The sequence below is a fragment of the Kwoniella dejecticola genome, chromosome 3 (assembly GCF_000512565.2).
Source record: "Kwoniella dejecticola CBS 10117 chromosome 3, complete sequence".
Classification (NCBI taxonomy): Eukaryota; Fungi; Basidiomycota; class Tremellomycetes; order Tremellales; family Cryptococcaceae; genus Kwoniella; species Kwoniella dejecticola.
The window spans coordinates 1,969,353-1,990,339 of NC_089303.1; the positions used below are offsets into that span (position 1 = coordinate 1,969,353).

The following is a 20,987-nucleotide window of genomic DNA, read 5'->3' on the forward strand; positions in this document are numbered from 1 at the left end:
GGGACGATCAGCTCAATGAAGGGATCTGAAAGGAGTAGTTAGCCTTTTGTGTGACGTGACAAGGTATCTGATGGCAAGCTCGTGGGGTTTCGACCCAAAAAGTGCGAAGGATTGGACATCAGTCCAAACAACAGGTGCCAAGTTGCATGCATTATATATCATACTAGAATGAACCGTATTATATTGTCCATTTCAGTATCCTCAATCTGCATGCCCGGAGATCTCACGTCCATACAACCATTCCACCCAGGGCTTGACCGTGCAAATTCCGATCAAACGTTAGCTTGCGAGGGGACTTGCCACTCCGCAGTAGTTGGTAATCCGGTAGAAAGAAAATCGAACGCATCACCCTGCGAGCCAAATTCGTTGAACATGAAAGACCAATCCGAGAAGAGATCATTGGGCAATTGAAGTTGTTGATCCAATTGAGCTTGAGTCTGATCATCCATCACGAAAGGTTGTTGTAATTGACCATCTGTGTCGATTGTCGCAGGGGCATCTGTGGATGAGGTGGGCGGTAAAGCCAAAGGAGGATATAAGGGCATTTGAGAGAATGTCGTGACATCGGGTAACTGAGTCGAGCGCTGCGCCGACGAGTTGTGTTCTGGTGTTCTGACTGTGGTGTGTGTATGAGGCTGAGAAGACGCATATGCCGAAGCGGTCGCTGGTCCCAGCGTGTCCGTGCCGTTCGTGGTGGACTATGATAGTCCACACAGTCATCATCAGTCGATTTCACATCACGACATGACCCAAGCGTTCAGGCGTCGTTCTGAGGTTGTTTGGACTCACCCCAAGCGCAAAATTCCAACCGGTCGCTTCGGTAGCATTGATCATATACTCGTCTATCCTCTCTACATGTTCTCTCAACTTGGCAGCGATGCACATCACACTAGCGGATTTGATGGTACTTTCCAAGGACGAGAGGAAGTCTGCCAATCTGAGTAAGATGGTTCGCACTTTCAAGTACGTCGAAGGGGAGATGGGCGATTGGATGATTGAGGCTAGCAAATGGCCTACACCAGCCATGTGATGTAACATCGGAGCCGAGCATGCCCTGATAAAATCCGACGGTAATGCTGCTAAGGAATCTAGGAGCTCGCCTGCGATGGCGCAACGTTGTTCGACCGACCATTCAGCCATACCTGCCATGACCATCTTGACTATCTGCAATGTGATCAATATGTTTGCCGCTATGTATAGGCGGACATTAGCTCAGCTCGATGCAGGCCTCAACGATCTCACTGTGTGAGCGGTAGGTTCACTTACCTTGGAAACCATATCGGTCCTCGAACGCGTCCCCAGTCATCGGTTTTGAGCCCCTCATGCAATCTGGTAGATCCTTATGCAGGTCCTCTACCGTCTGCAGAATCTCTTCAGGCCCAGGATCATATTTCTTCGCACCGACCTTCTTCGTCGAGAACAGCATGGCAATTCGATTTTCTCCGTCGTACGATTGGTTTCGCTGTCTCATCTGACATATAGCATGTTCCAGTATCCTGTAAAGATTGCTGATGAAATTCCAACCCCGTATGAACGAGACTTTCCCCGGAATAGCAGGTGGCAAGATACCATCCGCAGTGATCTCATCATCTGTTAGGACCTCTGCAGGGTATAAGACGGTACTTTGACTTTCTCGGTGTCGTAGCATTCCGCCAAATGTGGTAGCGAGATACACATCTGTCTGATATGCATTCCAGTACAGTCGACGTCGCTCTTCTATCTCGATCGTGTTCAGTCCTTTGGGCCATCGCGATTCGTCATTGAAGCCGTCCATCGAAATGAGCGTGCAATAGTCGCCAATGTGCAGAATCGCTTTACTGATATCGCCATATTGTATGAACAGCATGGAAACAAGCACTTTCGTACGCTTGTAGTCAAAGCACAAAGCTTTAGAGAGATCGGTAGGGAACGAAGAGATGACGGCTTGATAATATGTTTCGGATGGGATGGTATCGTACCGCAGATGGCACTCTTTTGGCGCTCCATCGCGTAGACGTGCTGAAGACATAGCGCAGACTGCCATGGTCAAACAGTAGAACGACCTTGATTTGGTGTACAGCCGATTCTTGATGGCTGAGACGAATGTCGGCCAGTGGAAATATGCTTGTCTGTAGAAACATAGAAGATGAGTGATGTTCAGAATATGCTTTGTCGCTTGGTCTACTGGCTGATGTCATGCGAGGGACACTCACATCGGATATATGATCCTGTAATAGGCTTCTACTAATTCCAGAATCTGCTCATGACTCGCCATCTCATGGTATGTCCATTGGTCATCCCTCGATAAAGGCGATTCGGGGGCCGATGCTCCACCAGAAGACGGACAGTGCTGATTGTCATCGTGACTATGAGACCTCGCAGCGGGCTACATGGGTCACTTGAATCAGCTTGCACTCTGAGAAGAACTGTCTTAGAATATTGCTAGACCACCTACTCCTCGTCGTTTGACCGGTCGCAGAAACGTACACTCGCTTCCAAATGCTGCACATGGGCCACAAATGTTCGGCGTAGGTCCAGCAGAGCACTGAAGGAGTGAAAATGAATCAGCACTTTGAGATGTTGCAATACTAGTTGAACGTGAAAGACATACCTTGGTACCTCCCCTATGACAACGGTCACAAGCTCTCTGAGAGGGTGACGACCATAAGGATATATCAGTATACCACAACAGAGAGGAATGAGACAAACAATCAAGAATACGATCCGGATCTTCACAGAGCAGGTGAGACAAGACATTACATGGAGATCACTTACCGTTATTCGCCTTCTTTTCAGCGGACCATTACTTGTGGACGCCCCGCCTCCCACTGACATCGAGAATGACTTGATGTCTCTCAGGTCTTCTTCTTCGTATCCTGACATTATCGACTGGTATCGCTCGGTTGCATGTACTGAGCAGAAGAACGAAGTGGTAAGTTACTCGTGGTTGATTTGGTATGGGCGTGTTGATGTTTCCGGGTGGGTGTGAATTTGTTTAACAGTTTATCAGGATACTAATGACCACGTGCACCCAATGTTAAGCGGCAAAAAAGTTGGAATGCAAAGTATTCAAGGGATATATTTGCCTGTGTTTTTAGACAGGATAGCTGGAAATACATACATTAGACCATACGAAGTACAAACGCACCCGAGCGACGATACTGCAGCAAGCCGAGATGTCTTGCGGAGATATACCTGATGGGCTGACGACTACGGAAGAACAAGGGGAAGCCTTGATGCCTCGTTAGTCTACCTTGCTATTTATTAAATACCAAATTGAAGTGAAGTTGACGAATACTAATGTCAAATTCTCCGTGATCAGGTAAGAAGAAAGTGCAGAGAGTCGATAAATCACTATGTCAGAAATGTAAAGAATCGAAGAGCATGTACATCATACGGAATGTGACTTATTGCAAGTAAGTCAGCATCGATTGCGAGTTGCAAGTCTGCATGTGTCCCACCGTTACTGTGCTGATTTTTGACTTGAAGAACATGTTTTGAGGTTTCTGTGTTTACACGCTTTACTCGTACGCTTCACCCGATACTCAAGACGGAAGCTGCCGGAGTGCGTGACAAAGAAGGCAAGAAAGCTCGAATAGCCTTGAATCAAGGTGGGACCCGACCAAATCCTACCAATGGCTCGGTCGTTGTCGGTTTATCCGGTGGAGCGAGTTCGATGACCCTTTTAGATCTGCTGGTGGACAAGGAATACATCGGCAAGGGGGATGATAAAGTCATTGATAGGACTAAGGGGGAGAAACAACCTGTTTGGAACAAGGGATATATCGTCCATGTGGATTTCTCAGACTTGATCGAAGATACCCATACTTCCTCGCCGGACCGAAGCGAGGTACTGAAACAATGGATAGAGGGTAAAGAGAATGGGCTGGTCTGGATAGGACTCAAGGCTCATGATGTATACGATGCCAACTTGACCAACAAGATCAGGAGGATAGCTGGCTTGCCTGAAACTCAGGAGGACGCGTCAAGTGGACTAAAGGTTGATCTGAAGAACCCAGGTGAGTTGAAATTCGTGTATCATCAGTATCCGTGCACTCGACCTCAGCTGACATTCGCCTGACCTCCTATTCATATGTAGATCTGCCCTTATTCCCGATCCCTTCTTCCTCTTCTTCGACACCAACGCCCCTCGCTCAACTTCGCACAATCCTAGCTACACTGCCACCTGCTTCTCGACCATCTTTCCTCTCTTCCATTCTCGACTCTTTGATCGGCACCGCTGCTGAGATCATCCCCAGTGTCTCTCATGTGTTACTTGGAGAGACGTCCACAAGGCAAGCGCAGAGACTGATCAGCGGTACGGCATTGGGCAAAGGATATACCTTACCATTAGAATTGGCAGTGACGAATAAACCCATGTGCAATGCGAAGTATACTATTTTGAAGCCGATGAAGGAGATTACAATCAAGGAAGTAGCGATCTACACGCATCTGAAAGGACTGAATGGCGTAGTGAGGAATGACAGGAAGTGGGATTATTCTGGTCCGATAAGCAAGAAGGATTCGAGGGGGAAAGATCATACCCGGAGTCTGGAGAGTCTGACAGAGCGTAAGTCGACTCGTATACATAATATCAGATTCCCGGAAAGAGAATCCATGTCGCAGAATAGCATCGTGCGGACTTGCGCTGATCTTCGGTCTCGACCCTGGATATGCATATACAGAATTCATCGCTAGTCTCGGAGTCACTCATCCGGCTACTGTATCAACGATAAATCGAACGGGCGACAAATTGACGTTCACAGGCGAGAAAGAAAAAGGAGTCTCTTGTCCAGTGTGTCAAATGTAAGTTCTGCATGAGACAACTACCACTCGATCCGACTGAACGACCTTTCATGGTGTTATTCTTGGTACGGTCGCTGATGATGCTGCTGATCATTGGCTTATGTACTACGTGTGTTAGGCCGGTGGACCCGAATGCACTAGAATGGAAATCACGCACAGCCCTCACTGCTTTACCTGAAAAAACCCAGACAGATCACGAAAGGAATGGGACGAATGCTGAGCTAGATGAGAAAGATAGTCTAGCTACGATGCTGTGTTATGCGTGCTTGACCACTTTTACACCGCCGACAGTGGTTTCCAAGGCTGTCAAACAGGAGACCACGCCTGTGAGGTTGCCGCTTTGGGTCGAGCAGAATTTGAGGAGGCGGAAGGAGGTGGATCGAGATGGGATGAGGGATGAGATCAAGGATTTCTTGATTGGTGAAGAGTGAGGCGTGAGGCGAGAGGTGTGAGGTGTGAGGTGTGAGGTGTGAGATTCGGTCAAGTAGCCGAGTATGTATGCACTCATCCTTCATATCTTGCTTCGGAATTTACCTTGCTTCCCCGTATAATCGAAATTTAGCATCTAGCAATCTCGAATCATGCATGTACTATATTGTACTGTACTATGCTTTGCCCTGCCAAATACGAATACACTGAGCATTGCTTAATGATCGTTAGATAGGTAAATTACAGTCCTCGTTCTTTCAATTTCTTCTCCAATAACCTATCGACGATCGCTTCGATCTTACTCGTACTTCCCAAGATATATTTCCCCGTAATATCCACCTCGATGTTCACTTTGTCCCCTACCTCTTTCTTGGTCAAGGTCAACTTGCCTTGCGAATGCTGAATCAACATGATCCCGAAACTATTCTCTTCCTCTTGGACGTTGGTTATAGTCAATGAAGCTCCATCGATGGTGATGTACCCCTTCTCAGTGATGTACGGTAACAGCGTTGTCTCGGGTTCGAGTTGGAATTGATACCGAATAGAATCGCCGTCGGGGATTTTGGATATTATTTTGGCGGTTGAGTCGACGTGGCCCTATCATTCGGGCGGAATAGATTGTTATCAGCGATCAGCGATCAATGATTATCGGATGAAGAGCATCCATCCTCATGAAAGAGATCCGACTTGAATGTATCCTATCCTACAGTGGGGTATGGTGACATGTCAAACCGTGAAGAGCGCTCACCTGCACCGAATGTCCGCCATATCGCGCCGTAGCACTCATAGCCCTTTCGCAGTTGACTTTGTCGCCCACTTTCAGCTCGCCGAGATTCGTACGCCGTAAAGTCTCGGGAGCAAGATTGACCTGGAAAGAATCTTGATCGAATTGTGTGACTGTCAAACAGGCGCCATTGAGGCAGATCGAATCGCCTATATGACAATCGTCTAGTATTGCCGCTGAGTCGCTGAGCGTCATGATGAAGCCATCTTTGTCATTGCTCGAGGAAGAGGTCAATGAGGAGGGGTCTTGGATCGAGGAGACTGTCGCTATGTGCTCGATCTGTCACAAGACCTGATCAGCGACGTCTGCTTTCGAGAGCGAGAAATGCTTCGTTCAGCCGTTCAGCCATCGGACTCACGAGGCCGGTGAACATCTTGGATCTTGGTTAAAAGTGAATCGATATTAGGGAGAAAGGACAGGAGCTGTGGGCATGTAAGATTTATACTGTGCCAGATAGATGAACCAATGAGTTCCCTAGCGAGAATTGTGGTGCAATTGGGCTTGCTGGTGGGTACCTGTGTAGACAGTGGATATGTGAATATGTGATGATCATCAATGTCTGATTAATTGTCTGATTGATCATATGCAAATGGTCCATTCGTCCATTCGAACATCTCCGACGGCTTTGGCTTTTTCACGTAATTCAACATCAACACATGAAAAATACGAAAGAGTATCCCACTTAAGAGACTCATTCATTCATTCATTCAATGTTCCGACCTTGGCCCTTCGCGTCTTTCACTTCTATTGACTTTTTACAACTCCTTTATTGACGACATACCACTATCGTTTTGCATGACATCTCCCAAGTGACTTGACAACGGAGCACGGACGACCTTCAGATTCATCGATACGACACGACAGGAAAAGCTAGTCAAGATCAATCAAAATGACGGGTACTGGACGACCGAGAGGGAGACCTCCTAAATCCAACTATATGCCACAACAACAACAGCAACAAAATACATCCATCGCCATACCATCACTCCCATCAAACCTAAACAATGGACTGTTTCAGAACAACAATAACAGAGGTTATCAGCGTACGTCACTTCTCAACATTTCTTCTCTTTATGCATCTCAAGATCCTCATACATGATCTTATCACTTCATGCCATGTAGACCTATCCTAGCAGCGTAGAGACGAGCTAACCTAATCATACGTATGATACCTGTCCCGCCTATGCCTTTATGAACGATGCCTTCGAAACGCGAACAATTCACCTTCCCACCTCCTGGATGGCCCTCGAATACCGTCCCTCCTTCGTCACGTAAAATACCGAACGTTGACCCCAACGCACACGCATATGCACATACCAAATCAAACCCAATCCCTTACTCATCCCTTCCTTCACATCTAACAAACCCTCCCGTCCGACCTCCGTTCCCTTTCATCAATCCGTATGCGCATGCGCCTGCGCACCCATCCCTGAATGTCCGATACATCCATCCCCATGCGCAACACGTTCTTGTCTCACGACCACCTCCGAATCCAACATTTCATCCTTCACCTGTTCATCCTCAACGACCGTTCCACCCACCCGACCTCCCCTTTGTCAATCATCACCTTCTTCCTTTCGCTCCTGCTCCCGCTCCCTACGCCGGTCCCTTGCTCACGCCACCTGAACCGCAACATTATCACAACATCAATCCTAATCTCAACCTCAATTCGACATCTCGCCAATACAATCATCAACCCCAAACAGCATATCAACCAGTCCCAGCGCCAAACTACCGACCGCCAAATTACTCCCAATCCACACCAACCCGATCTTCCTATCCGAACGCTATGACCTATCCTTCCTTCCAATCACAAACACGCCAATTGGGTGTGAATGGTTCAATTCCTCCTCCTTCTAGAGGGCAATATCAGTACCAATCTCAAACTCAACAACCGGTGGCCTACTTTCATCCGCAATCGTATCCTCCGGGCGTCTTACCTTACTTCTCCGCTCCACCGGGTCAGAAAACATTGGATCCAAGCTTGAACACGCCTCCCACAAGTCAGGGGCTATACACCACCTATCCATCGAGACTTCGAACAGGTATCACAAGTCTGATTCAGCCTGAACACATCACTGGCGGGTCGAAAGAACGAGAAGCCTTTTATGCGGAACAGGAAAGGGAACTATCAGCAGCTCAAAGGGGTGGTTCTGGAACATCAACACCTCGGTATGATTCGCCCGCGCCGAACTCGACGAAACGCCCAGGATTTGGAGGTGCGGGAGCAGGAGGTAGGAGGACGAATAGTAGAGTCAATTACGCGGAAGATGCCTCAGATGATGATGAGGAAGACGACGAGGATGAGGAGGAACTGTCGGAACTGGAAGAACCGGATAGTGATCCGGACGACGATAATTACGGGTCGCGCAGAAGACCGGGAACGACGAGAACATCACGAAGGGAAAGTGGATTGGTAGTGGGCGGATATGAGCATCAGCTGGCTATGAAGGCTGGAAAAGCGAAGAGGAAGAGAGAAGAGATGGATAAAGGTTGGACGTGGTTAGGCGATAGAACGCCGGCGGAAAGAGTCAGAAGTGCGAATGCACGAGTCACCAAACACGCAATTATGTAAGTCGGTTTGATCTGAGTGTCTAGCCCTCGTTATTGGCTGAGTATGAGGTCGGAGTCCTGATGAGCTGCTGTGCAAACAGGTCAGAAGAATTGTTGGAGAAGGAAGCGGATAGACCAGAATTGCTGGTGCCTATAACGATAGATCTGGATATACCGACCCTTGATCCGAATAGTCAGGGTATAAGGATAAAGGACAGGTTCTTGTGGAATATCAATGGTGAGGGATTCAACTTTGTTACTGACTCTAACGCATCATTGCTCACTGTGTACAATCTCTATTTGTCGTATCTCAGAGCCCTTCATAGACCCCCTGCAATTCGCGCAAATATTCTGCGATGACGTGTCGATCTCGCGAGATTACGCGACGACCATCTCGGAGTTGATCAAGAATCAGTTGGAAGAGTCGCAGAATGCCTTGGAGATCGATATCTCGAACGAAGACGCGAATGAGGACGATGTCATATGGAGTAGCGAGGATGAGGATGAGGTGGAAACGCCAGGAACCGATGTTATTATGGCTCTAGATCCAAGTGTTGAGCCGGCCGATGGGACTGCGAAAGGCGACAAGCCGAAGTCAAATGGGACGACGGGGGAGGTGGGCAATGGTGATAAGAGTACGCCAGCCCCAGTGGAAAAAGAGAAAGAGCAAGAAGAAGAGCAGGAAGACCCTGAGGAGGAGAAGGAGATGGAGAAGGAGAAGGAGTGGGAAGAAGCTGATTGTCGGATCATTGTGAATGTGAGTATCAAGGCATCGTGGTCAATGATTCAAGCAATATCTCAGCGAGTGCAAGTTAGGATCGAGGCGCTGATCTAGCTCTTTGTTCATGTGCTCAGCTTGACGTACAGATTTACACACATATCTTGAGGGACAGGATAGAATGGGACCTCTCGTCGACTTTACCCCCCTTACTATTCGCTAAGCAATATTGTAAAGAACTGGGTCTTACGGGAGAAGCGATCCCCTTGATCACTTGGGCAATCCATGAAGAGCTTCTCAAGCATAAAAAGGATGCGTTGGAATTGGATATGTTCAAAGGGACACATCCGGAAGAACAAGTGAAATTTGAGAAGACGGGTAATCATCCACGGACGAACTTGGCGACTACTCGAAGAGGATACTCGACGGGTAAGACGAAAGGCTTGAATGGAGTTTGGAGGGATTGGTTTGATAGAGATGAATATGCGCCTGTATTGGTGGAACTGACTTTTGAGGAGATCATTCAGAGGGAACAGGAGAGGTTGAGGGAAAGTAGGAGGGTTATGAGGACTCTGACCACGGGAAGCAAACGACGGAGAATATAGAGAGTGAATCAGACTTGGTGGTATTTATTTGGGTTAGAAGTCTTCTGATAAATCACCTTGATTATCCATTGATGCATACCATGCGATGGTGACGATGCGCATGTTTGCCCTTTGAATTACTGCACAGGACGGAAGAATTGATCCATACTTATTGATGGTATTTCATTTGTACACTCATTGTTGATGTTTGATGGCAGATAAGCAAGGGGGGGATCTTGAAGTGATTGATGGTAACTTAGGGATACTGTCAAGTCACCATTTATCACATCACCATCACCGCTGTTGCGATGCAGCAGTTCCGATGGTTCGCTCGAAGCAAACACGAGCATGGTCATCGAAGCGATGGAAGCGATTTTTTGTGACAGGGATTTATTCCGCTTACTTGCCTTGCATGCACACGAGGTAAAGTTATGTGGGGCTTCTTTATCGTGCATCAAGGCTCCATTAAAAATTCGTCCGGGTCTCGCACTCGTACATATCCTTTTGCAAGAATTTACCCTAGATCCAGGAAACAAAAGAGACGCCCTGAACTAAAAAGCGATCACCGGGTTATTCGTTGCCAGGGGAGATGAGGTCAGTCGGAACAAGATATTCGGAACCAAACTCGATATATTTGAGCGCGAGCGCAGGGTTCATGGGCAAAGAAAGTTATGTGGGCTCTGAGCACTGAGCTTTGAGCTTCTAATGAGGGGATCAGCACGTCAAACAATTACCGGCGCCGGACTGATCCTGATCACGCTCAAAGGCGACATGAGAATAGCTAATAACCGGTTGACTCCTGGATCTTCCATTTGATAGATGCACAACAAGACAAGACAAGACAAGACAAAACAAAATCGTCAAGTCAGATAAAGTGATCTAGGAATGCGTCTCAATGGAATACACACGAAACAAGACAGCCAAGCCTAGAATTCTAATTTCAACTTGAGGACATTCGGCTGTGTTCTTTCTCGCAGGTAGATTCCAGGATCCCATTGTCTTGGCATTAGATTGCTTTATCATCGACACACCGTATTTCATACGTTTTGAGCCCTTCAACACGCTATCGATTATACATCTTATCTATACCAATATACACATTACCTCAGATTCTCAAAACAAACAGACATCCCCTCCTTTCTTGCACGTACACGCCAGTGAGAAGAGATACACACCGCGAGGAAAGGCAAGGAAAAGGTAAGGGAAAGATGATCGTTTATAGATCGACGAGTGGAGGTCAGGTGTTCATCTAATAATCTCGTTTTCTCATTTTTAGCGCATAACGTTATCAACAGCGCACTAAATCAAAGGACGGTTATTACTATTACACTCTACTCTCATCTGACATCACTCCACCTAAACTACTGTACCTGCTGTTCATCTCTCCGTGCAGTGCGTATGGCATATCGCATATCGCATCTTGTATCTTCATCGTCGTCGCTGCCTTCTACATCTCCAACGGATAATCACAATCCCAGTGGATTTGCTATTGGATCTGGATCTGGATTTACACGGAAAGACCAGCCCAAAACACCGGTACAACCATTTCCCGAGACCTATCTCTAATTACCGCGCAAACGTAACGACCGGTTTCCCACCATAACAACAGTACGACGCTTCATCGCCCCTTCCCCTCATTCATCTCATTCATCCCATTGTCCTGGCTTTACATCGACATCTAGTTCAAAAGATAGTACACACTGCATACGCCAGCGATCATCGACAAATCTGGATCCCACAGGACGACACCTTTCTTCTCGCGCATGGTATATCGCTCGCCTTGCCACCTCACTTGCTCATTACTCCAAGCGCTCTGAGCAGATAGGTCGCAGTCAAATATTCAGTACCTGCCCTCAGCTCCAACAAAATGTCGCTGGGTACGTCGCCTACCGCTCCGTCTTTACTCATCCCTGCCAACCCGGCTTTCTCACCGGCAGATAGCGCTCCGAGAGGAGGAATCCTTATCAACGTCCATCGAGCATCCGAGCCTACCTTGTCTATCGAAAGCACATTCTCAGGTGGTCATGCCAGACGACCATCCGAACCTTCCAGCGCTATCGGCGACGAAGACTCCTCATCCCCTCTACCATCGCCAAGCATAGGTACACCAAGCTTCAATCTCTCACCTAACCAAAGTCAGAGCCAAAATCAAGCGAATAGCAATAGCAAAGCGCTGAAAATCCGATTCGCACCTTTACCTGATCCGCGACGACCCCGGAGTCTCAGTACAGGTCGCAATATAGCGTGGACGAACCAAGTGGGCGAAGATGGCGAAGAGAGCAGGAAAATGTCGATCAAAGATCATGATGTAGATGACGATTCTTATGCGGTCGACGACGAGGAGTACGATGAGAGCGAAGAACCGAGAAAGGGTTATGGGGCAGAGGACGATGATGGTGATGACGGCGATGAGAATGGGAAGGGAGCCAGAAGATGGAGTAAATCGATGGGGCTAGGAAGTAGTTGGAAGGGAACGAAGAAGTTGTTAACGGGTAAAAATCCGATGTCTTCGACCAAAGATAAAGACAAAGACGAGATCATGAGTTATGGGCAAGGTGCTCCGCTCAAGAAGAGTGTCAGTACAGGTGGATTTATCGGATCGTAAGTTGGACTCATCTTCTCTCAGCTCAGCCAAGCGCTTCGTTCAGTCCAAGAGTACCATCGATACTGATATCATGTCATGTTATATTCTGCAGATCTCCATTCAGATGGACAGCCGAAACCGAGCGGAAAAACACGATGCAGGGCACTTCGCCTCCAACAGTCACATCTCTACTATCTTCTCATCGATTATCGACCGGATCGACATCTACCCCCAGCTCATCAGGCCACAGGCGCAATTCGTCGTTGGAGCCCGGTGGCCCATCGTACACACGCAGAAGTACATCTCCGGGCACGACACCGATCAAATTGATGAATGGGCGAGTATACGGGTCTCGAAGGGCGTCCGAAGCGGCAGAAAGGGAGAAGAAGCTGCGAGAGAAGAATGAACCTGCGTTTGTGGAATGGGGGTCGAGTCATACGGCACAGCAAGTGACGTCTGAGGAGGGAAGTGGCAAGGGGTCGTTCTTGGGTGATAATGATGATGGAGGGGGCATGGCTTGGGTCAAACGTCGGAGAGAAGAACGACAGAGGAAAGAAAGGGAAGAGCGAGAACGCAAAGAACGTGAAGAAGCTGAGAAGTCCCAAGGAGAAGGAGAGGAATCGCCAACAGCAGGGGTCGGATTATCGTCAAGTCAATCTTCGACTTCCTCATTAGACTTGCACTCTCGACCAAATGAGGCCGCTGGAAACGGAGTCAACACGCAAGGTCAAAACCCTACGAGGCTTGACACCAATCTCAAGACTCCCGCTATAGCTACGACGGATTTACCTCCGACACCGATAATTCGAATATCCGATTCCGAACAGAACTTACGATCGCCACAAACGGACACCCACACTCAGATCCATTCTGGCGCACGAAAAGATCTGTCAGACGCGGATGTGTTTGACGTCGGACCGAAAGGCGAGAGGATGACGCCCACACCGCCTAATTCCTCGGACGTCAATATCAGCACTATCGGACGCGGAAAGCCTGCCGGTCAGACCAGTAGTCCGGGAGAGATAGTCGAAGAGCGGAAAGAGGGAGATCATGTAGTTCAAGCTATGCGAATACCGAGCGATTCCAAGGCCAGAGCTACCGCGCAGAGCAGTAGGAAGAAGGATCAATTGACCGATCCGTTCGGACAAGAGAGTCCGACTAACGAGAATGGTTCCGATGATGAGGACGGCGAAGATGAGGAGGAAGAAGAAGGAGACGAAGAAGATGATGGGGATTTCGATGATGATGAAGAGGAAGAAATGGATATCAGGTGAGTTGACATTGATGTCGATATCTCTTCGTTGTCCATTCATGTGTCTGATTAAACCTGTCTTTTTGATGTCTGTGCGAATACTGATATCTGTTCAACGTGATTGACGTGGCCTCGCAGGACGACATCCAGTGCAGCCGGTGTGGAAGTCATAAGTCGACACAAGTAGATCAAGCACCGTTATATTCGGAAGGGAAGAAAACAGACCAAAAAAAGGACTCTCTTATCTCGGAGTGGAAATCAACAGGCACAATCGCTCGTTATTTATATCGCATTCGCATTATGAGCGGAGTAGAAACGACGCTCAAATATCAACTTCTGTGTGACAACTCCCGCTAACGCATTTGGGGGAGGTCGGGGAGGTCGGAAGAATACCGTTGTATCTCGTGACTATCGCACCCCTCTTTCCCCTCAATCAGGCTTCTGATCGGATTGGATCGAATTATCGCTTGCCGTTATTTGCTTGCTTTGACACTCCTCGGATCGGTATTCATACTCATTCAGTTGTACTTTAACTCATAAGTTGTGTGACGTTGTTTCTCATTACCTGAAAATGTTCACTATCATCTATATCTCATTTCGTATTTCGTATTTCGTGTTTCGTATTTCGTGTTTCGTATTTTGTGTTTCGTTTCCAAACGATCAAAAGACCGCTTGCTTGCCCGGTTGTATGCTATATATGATATATCGCACGTTGTTCTCGCCTGATCCCTATTGTCATTATTCGAATTTCAACCATTTGTACCCATACCTTCTTCCTTCGTTCGGAATCGGAATCGTGATCTTGCTCTTGGTTGTGCAATTATCAGTATAAAAGTATAAAAGTATATCAAGATTATCTATATCATTTCTTATCTATAGCTATTCAGATATCGCTAAGAAGATACATCGTTTCAAATCTCGAAAAACGGTTACATCAGAATGGAGATGGTTGCGAATGTATGTTGATTCATCTTCAAAAGCCAGATTTCATTCCAGTCCGTCATTCTTGATAATCGCTAGGTACGATGCACGATGGACGAAGAAGACCGGTCATTTGGATGCATAACAAAGATGGTATAATATTAGTATGATAAGATCATTCCCCGCGAAATCACTGACGCATCCACTGCATACTAACTGACTTTGAATCCCCTAATCTTTCCCTTTGACGGACGCAGCTCTGCTAGCAGCTTTAGAAGCGCTCGTCGAGGTAGTATTCTCCTTTTTGCCCAATCCAGACTCTTTCACTAACGAAGCGAACAACGAGTCTTCCCTTTCTACGAGGACTTCAGGACTGTCGTACTCTGCCACTTTCCCATCTGACATGACTAACACCTTGTCCGAATCTAAGATGGTATTTATTCGATGGGCGATCTGAGTTAATTGGATAGGTCAGCATTTATGTCAGAGTGAGTCGCAGTCTACCTCGAAGCTCAAGAGAGGAGAGGAATAAGGGAGCAAGCTAGGCTCACAGTAATAGTCGTCACTCCTTTGAAATCTGTACCTCTCAAAATATCTTGAACGGCTTCATCGGTCTCAAGATCGATCGAACTTGTAGCTTCGTCCAATACCAGGATCTTGGTTTTTCGAAGTAACGCCCGAGCGAAACATACTAATTGTCTTTGACCCGAACTCAAGTCTAAGAAGATTAAGAAAAAAAGCATCAGCATGAACATTCTGATATTTATCAAAAATGTTACGAGACGACAAGGGGGAACTCACTACTTCCACCTTCAGTGATCTCAGCATCTAAAGAACCACCCATATTATCCGTGACATGATCTTTCAAGTGAGCTTGACTCAACGCTTGCCAAATGTCCGCGTCGGAAGATACGTTGGTCGGGTCGATATTGTTCCTCAGACTGCCTTCGAACAACTGGGGATCCTGAGGGATAATCGAAACTACACTTCTGAGATCATGCAGACCGATAGTCGAGATGTCTATACCGTCAATCGATATTTTGCCGCCAGCAGCTTCGAGTATCCGGAACAGAGCCAAGGTCAAAGAAGATTTTCCAGCTCCAGTACGTCCGACGACTCCAACCCTCTCTCCACCGTTAATCTTTACCGATACTTCTCGAAGACAAAGCTCAAGCTCGGGTCGATATCGCATAGAGAATTTGCTATGAACCCACCTAGAGTCAGCATCTGGTCTATGCGGAGGTGCAATGCACTCGGATATGGGTAGACTGCAACCTACTCGAATTCGATTGTACCCTGTTCAGGCCAGTTCTTCGAAGGCTTCTTATCCTCGATGAAGTCTGGGGCTTCACTTGGCAGATTGGCGTAACCAAGTACTCTTTCTACGGAAACGATGTTCTGTTCGACCTCAGAAGCGCTTCGAACGAGCCAGTTCTGTGATTACGGATGATCGTCAGCTAGTGTCCTGCCCTCCGATAGATTGCTTGCGACACAGAAGTGATGAATAGTATGCGTGGATAGTGCTACTCACCAACGTTCCAGTGACACTGATGGTGTATGACATCAACAGACCAACTAACCCGGCATCGACGGAGTTGTAATTGATCAATGCGATGACAGATACCAGGGCAGTCGAGAACATCAGGCAACTTCCCAAGAACTCAAGTCGGACGGCCAACCATCGGTTGATAGTCATAGCAGGCATATAACAAGCTTGGTTTCGATCGATTCGAGCTTCATTGTTAGCGACAAATCTGCCTTTTTGGCCGTATCCCTGATCGTGATGAACATAGTCAACCTTTGTCCACTAGATATCGAGTCAATTTTTACTTACTCGGATGACAGGTAAACCGGATAAGGTTTCTCCGAAGAAGGAGAAGATAGGTGATCGGGAAACAGCATCGAGTCGCTTCAGTTCTCGCGAAGTCGCAAGGTAATACCTGAAACATTGGAATCAGCCACCAGACCCCTTAGTGCTGCGAAGATACAGGAGAGCCTACCTCATGACCATTCGATATAAGAATCCGAGCGGAATAAAGACGAGAAGTACGAAAGGAGCACCATAAGCGATAACAGCGACGGTTCCGACAACTTGGGTGGTCTGAGAAAGTTATCCATTCATATCAGTGGAGGTCCCTGCAATTTGCCTGATGTGAATGGTCGAACTTACCGTTCTGAAGAAGGATCCAAGAGCAAAGATCAATACCTCGTCGATGACGAAAATATCTCTCGAGAACAGATTGAGGATTCGACCGGTCGGAGTAAGTTCGAAAAAGCTGAGTGGAGAGCGCATGAGGGATCCAAACGCCCTATCATGCAATTTTCTTCCAGAGTTCAAAGCGATCACCAATTTGAGAGTAGCGAATGAGACCACGTTGAGGATCGATCCCGACAACCCTACTACTCCGTAGATTGTCAAATATCTGACAACATCCGTTGTATCGCTTGCGTTTGTGTTCCTGGATGCCCACGATCTGAGAACGAAATTCGATAAGATACCTAAACCTTGTCCTGACATCATTGCGGCCAAAAAGATGACCACACCAATCTTGGACGCTGCTGCGATGTAATCTCTGTAGACTTCCCGTTTGACATTTCCCTTTTCAGTGTGTTCCTTGGGTTTGGCGGATTCTCTAAGGTCCCTGACTGCGTCTCGCTTGGCTTGCCTGATCGAGACTACCGAAGATCGTCTCATGTTGGCGGTAGACATCCTTCGGAAAGCCCTTCGTTTTCTGAGTGAAGCTGTGTCGTCGATCAGAGCTTCTTCTTCCTTTTCATTGGCGGAGTTCTGCTCGTCTTCTTCATCGTCTTCGTCGATCACCGTCGGAGAGGAAGATCCATCAGATTCTTCCTCAGACTTGGCAGATTGTTTGCCTAACCCGGTGATGAGTTTGTACAGCTCCGAGGAAGTGTTGTTCATCGCTTCGTCGTACTGTCCACGTTCTAAGATGATTCCCTTCCTAAGCATGATGATCTGATCCGCTTGGGGCAGGAAAGTGACGGCGTTCGTGCAGAGGACACGGGCTTTGCCTTTGAGTAAACCGTTTGGGCCGATGACTTTGTCGAAGATGTGTCGACCGACGTGAGAGTCTACGGCAGCGAGCGGATCATCGAGCAAGTAGAGGTCGGCTCTAGCATAAACGGCTCGGGCCAAACTGATACGAGCTTTTTGTCCACCAGATAGAGATACACCTTTCTCACCGACTTCCGTTTTGTCTCCGCTTGGCAAAATCGCTAGATCCTGTTTGAGAGCACAAGCTTCTAATACCTCGTCGTAGAAAGCAGGGTCGAATCGATGACCAAATACGATGTTGTCCTTGACTGTCGCAGACAAGATCCAGGAATTTTGACTGAAGTAGGCGACTTCACCTCGAATAGTAACGGATCCATCCGAGCGAGTCATTTCTCCTAACATTGAGCCGAGTAAGGATGACTTTCCGTCTCCTACTCTACCAATTATGGCAAAGAGTTCACCTTTCTTGACTTCCAAATCGATGTTCTCGAGTGTGGGCTGTTCGGCACTAGCCACCCATTTGAATTCTCCGTTTTTGATGGACACTACTGCATCGCCATGCTTAGGTCCACCTTGAGGATCTTCGGAAGGTCTGATCAATTTTCGTGCGGTAGGATCAAGTTCCTCGCCAGATAGGAAATCTTCTAATCTACCTAGGGATACCGACGCTTCGATGATACTGTTAATGATATTCGCGAACATCGCCATTGGGAAGGACAGGAGCTGGAACAATGAGATAGCCGGGAAGATGATTTCACTCGTAAGGGGTTTGTCACTGGTGAAAGCGAAAGTCGCAAATGTCGAGAAAGCTACCAAGAAAGGTGTTCCTTGCCAGATGAAATTGACGAATGCAAAGTTGATACCGATTCTTCGAAGCATTTTCAGTTCTTGATTGTTTCTGATATTGAATATCTTTTCGGAGAACGATTTCTCCCATCCGTACAGCTTGATCGATTTGATGTTGTTCAAAATCTCATTCATAGTTCTAGTACGCGTATCCTTGATCTTCATCATTTGCCTTTGGTATCTCTTGTTGATACGGTTCAAGATGGTGTTGGCCGGAAGACTGATGATCATGACCGCGACACCCATGAAAGCTTGCCACCCTACCAATCTGTACAAAGAGATGAAAGCGATAATGATCTGGAACGGTCCGGACCAAGCGATATGACCATATTGACAGACATCACCGATTCGAACAGCATCGACCGATTGTAAGTTGACGATATCACCGGTCGTTCGGCCGGCTTTCTCGCTGTTACTAAGTACGAAGGTTTTCTGGTAGATGAGGGTAACGAGACCACCTCTGATACGCATAGTCGTCTCGAAGCATCGCTGGAAGTATTGATGCAGAATCGCTGTGGCGACGTTGGCACTGATGAACATCAGAATACTGATCGCAAAACCAGCGATCGGTGGTTGAGGGTGATCGGTACCATAGCTGGAGACGAAGCTGAGCAGCAATCTCAGTAATTGAGGTTGTAGGAAGTTTAGGATATCGTAACATCCCTTGAAGAGACCAGCAATGAGGTAGGGAGCTCCGAAGGCTCTGACGATTGCTAATGACAATGATGGTTTCTTCTTCTTGCCGTCTTTCACGGCTTTGACTTGCTTTTGCCAAGAAGTGGTCAACCTGAGCGAAAGAGACTCGGCAGAATCATCAGAAGGTAAAGCCCACATATCTTCTTCCCCCAAAAATTTCCTGGTACCCAGAGACAATAGCGGAGTCAACCAAGAGAAGGTCAATTTTTCGTATATGTTGGCGGTCGATACTGGACTTTCGACATCCCCGTTCTCGTTCTTCCCGTGACCGAAGCCAACGCCATCGCCGTTGATACTATCAACACCATCCAGAGCCTCTTCCTCGTCGTCTTCGTCATCTTCCGCCAAAGCGATCTTGCCCTTCTTTGACCAAGGTGCTCGGAATCGCTTCCATCGCTTCTCTGGACTGTATAGCTCGAAAAGGAAACCGATCGCGCCGGCTACGACAGTCAAGAACCAGAATGATTCTCGAGCGAGGATCAATCTACCAGCAGGAGTAGAGGTAAGGTGCTTGCTGAGGTCGCCGGTGATGATCATCGTCCGGAGACGAACAAAGAAAATGAGGTCGTACGCTGGCCAGAACAGTAAGATTAAGCTTGATGAAGTCCGGGAAGTATGATGATTGAGGTGGGTAAGGTGTACGAAGGTGATAAGAGTGAGTAGTAGTAAGCCGTAGTGGACAGTCGATAATATGTGTTGTCGCACGTGAGCCAAGGACAGACCGAGTGAGACCAAAGCGAACACAGCTGATGCCGAGAGGAGATGCTGCGGCGGTAAGATCAGTAGTCAGCACAATCGACTTGCGTGTATGATCTGATCGACGAACCAGCTTGAGAGCACATATCCTTTCATCTCTCTTGGTTCTGTTCTGCCATATCAGACCACCTTGTTCTTGAGGTTTTTTCAGTCTTCTAGATATACTAAATATCTGGGCGGTTCCGAGGAGGATGGCAAGCACCAACGGAGCAGGCAATAGAACAGCGTGTTCGAAGCATTGCGTCAGATCCAGCTCTCTCTCCTGCGATACGATTTGAAGCGGCCAAGAACATCGGTATATCGGTTCTACATGAGTCTTGAAAGCTTCGAAAGGGGCCTGGAAGGCCATCTTGAAGTCGGCAATTGATGACTAATGAAGTGAAGCCTGTCTTGAGAGATATGTCGATGACAGAGAAGCGGCAAAATCAATTCGTCTTGCCCTTCCTGAATCCGTTGTTTCCACAATCTAGTCTTCCCTCCAGTTCCCGACACACAAATTGGGCTTTGAAATGATATACACAATCAATCGAAGAAGAGGAAATGAAGAAGACTGCGATAACTTATTCCTTTTTTAGACGCTCCCTATTCCGCCTACATATGCGTTCGATCTGAGTTTCGGATTTCGGCGACTTCCACCTTGCAAACCTCCACCTTGCTCGGCCTATATCCGGTCCGCAAATAGACATTACCCAAAACGTAATCTGTCGGTATCCCAATCCTAATTGGATTACACATCTATTACGATTGTCTGGTTTACGCGTTTGCTTTCGACGTCATCGGCTAGCTCCACTTAAATTTGGTCAACACTCACTCGCACTCAATTTTGAGCAGAGATGGCAGGTGACAAGATTCCCACATCACCGTACGATTACATTGTTTACACGATTTCATCTTCATCTTACATCTCACATATCGGTTCATCCCCTGGTTTCTTGGTTCTTGAGTCTCAGCATAGATCAACCCTGACCTTTGCAAGATCGAACCACCGAAGTACGGAATATCGCGCCATTCTTGTTCCTTACGATATCTAATCATCTTCAATTGCCGGAATCAACAAGCTATCCTT

The 20,987-nt window shown here is 47.4% G+C and overlaps 6 protein-coding genes across 6 annotated transcripts; 3 read left to right on the forward strand and 3 right to left on the reverse strand.

Annotated features, from left to right (window-relative positions):
- Positions 1-272: 272 nt before the first annotated feature.
- On the reverse strand, positions 273-2,862 carry I303_103099 (uncharacterized protein; the record flags this gene model as incomplete). Its single annotated transcript, XM_065968693.1, has 7 exons — positions 273-698; positions 790-1,190; positions 1,267-2,108; positions 2,193-2,365; positions 2,435-2,524; positions 2,591-2,626; positions 2,755-2,862. 7 exons carry the CDS (start codon positions 2,860-2,862, stop codon positions 273-275), a joined length of 2,076 nt encoding a protein of 691 aa, XP_065824765.1.
- A 293-nt stretch (positions 2,863-3,155) lies between these two features.
- On the forward strand, positions 3,156-5,216 carry I303_103100 (uncharacterized protein; the record flags this gene model as incomplete). Its single annotated transcript, XM_018406444.1, has 6 exons — positions 3,156-3,222; positions 3,302-3,395; positions 3,469-3,998; positions 4,079-4,549; positions 4,665-4,785; positions 4,904-5,216. The coding sequence occupies 6 exons, from the start codon at positions 3,156-3,158 to the stop codon at positions 5,214-5,216; spliced, it is 1,596 nt and encodes a 531-aa protein (XP_018264938.1).
- A 238-nt stretch (positions 5,217-5,454) lies between these two features.
- On the reverse strand, positions 5,455-6,371 carry I303_103101 (riboflavin synthase, alpha subunit; the record flags this gene model as incomplete). Its single annotated transcript, XM_018406445.1, has 3 exons — positions 5,455-5,811; positions 5,963-6,277; positions 6,357-6,371. The coding sequence occupies 3 exons, from the start codon at positions 6,369-6,371 to the stop codon at positions 5,455-5,457; spliced, it is 687 nt and encodes a 228-aa protein (XP_018264939.1).
- Positions 6,372-7,196: 825 nt separating this feature from the next.
- On the forward strand, positions 7,197-9,874 carry I303_103102 (uncharacterized protein; the record flags this gene model as incomplete). The annotated part of the gene is made up of 4 exons (XM_018406446.1): positions 7,197-8,569; positions 8,653-8,789; positions 8,866-9,308; positions 9,407-9,874. The coding sequence occupies 4 exons, from the start codon at positions 7,197-7,199 to the stop codon at positions 9,872-9,874; spliced, it is 2,421 nt and encodes an 806-aa protein (XP_018264940.1).
- A 1,846-nt stretch (positions 9,875-11,720) lies between these two features.
- I303_103103 (uncharacterized protein) lies at positions 11,721-13,876 on the forward strand (the record flags this gene model as incomplete). Its single annotated transcript, XM_018406447.1, has 3 exons — positions 11,721-12,454; positions 12,550-13,707; positions 13,828-13,876. 3 exons carry the CDS (start codon positions 11,721-11,723, stop codon positions 13,874-13,876), a joined length of 1,941 nt encoding a protein of 646 aa, XP_018264941.1.
- A 965-nt stretch (positions 13,877-14,841) lies between these two features.
- I303_103104 (uncharacterized protein) lies at positions 14,842-20,270 on the reverse strand (the record flags this gene model as incomplete). Its single annotated transcript, XM_018406448.1, has 9 exons — positions 14,842-15,063; positions 15,162-15,328; positions 15,412-15,812; positions 15,890-16,044; positions 16,142-16,384; positions 16,445-16,550; positions 16,611-16,711; positions 16,781-19,930; positions 19,992-20,270. 9 exons carry the CDS (start codon positions 20,268-20,270, stop codon positions 14,842-14,844), a joined length of 4,824 nt encoding a protein of 1,607 aa, XP_018264942.1.
- Between the last annotated feature and the right edge of the window lie 717 nt (positions 20,271-20,987).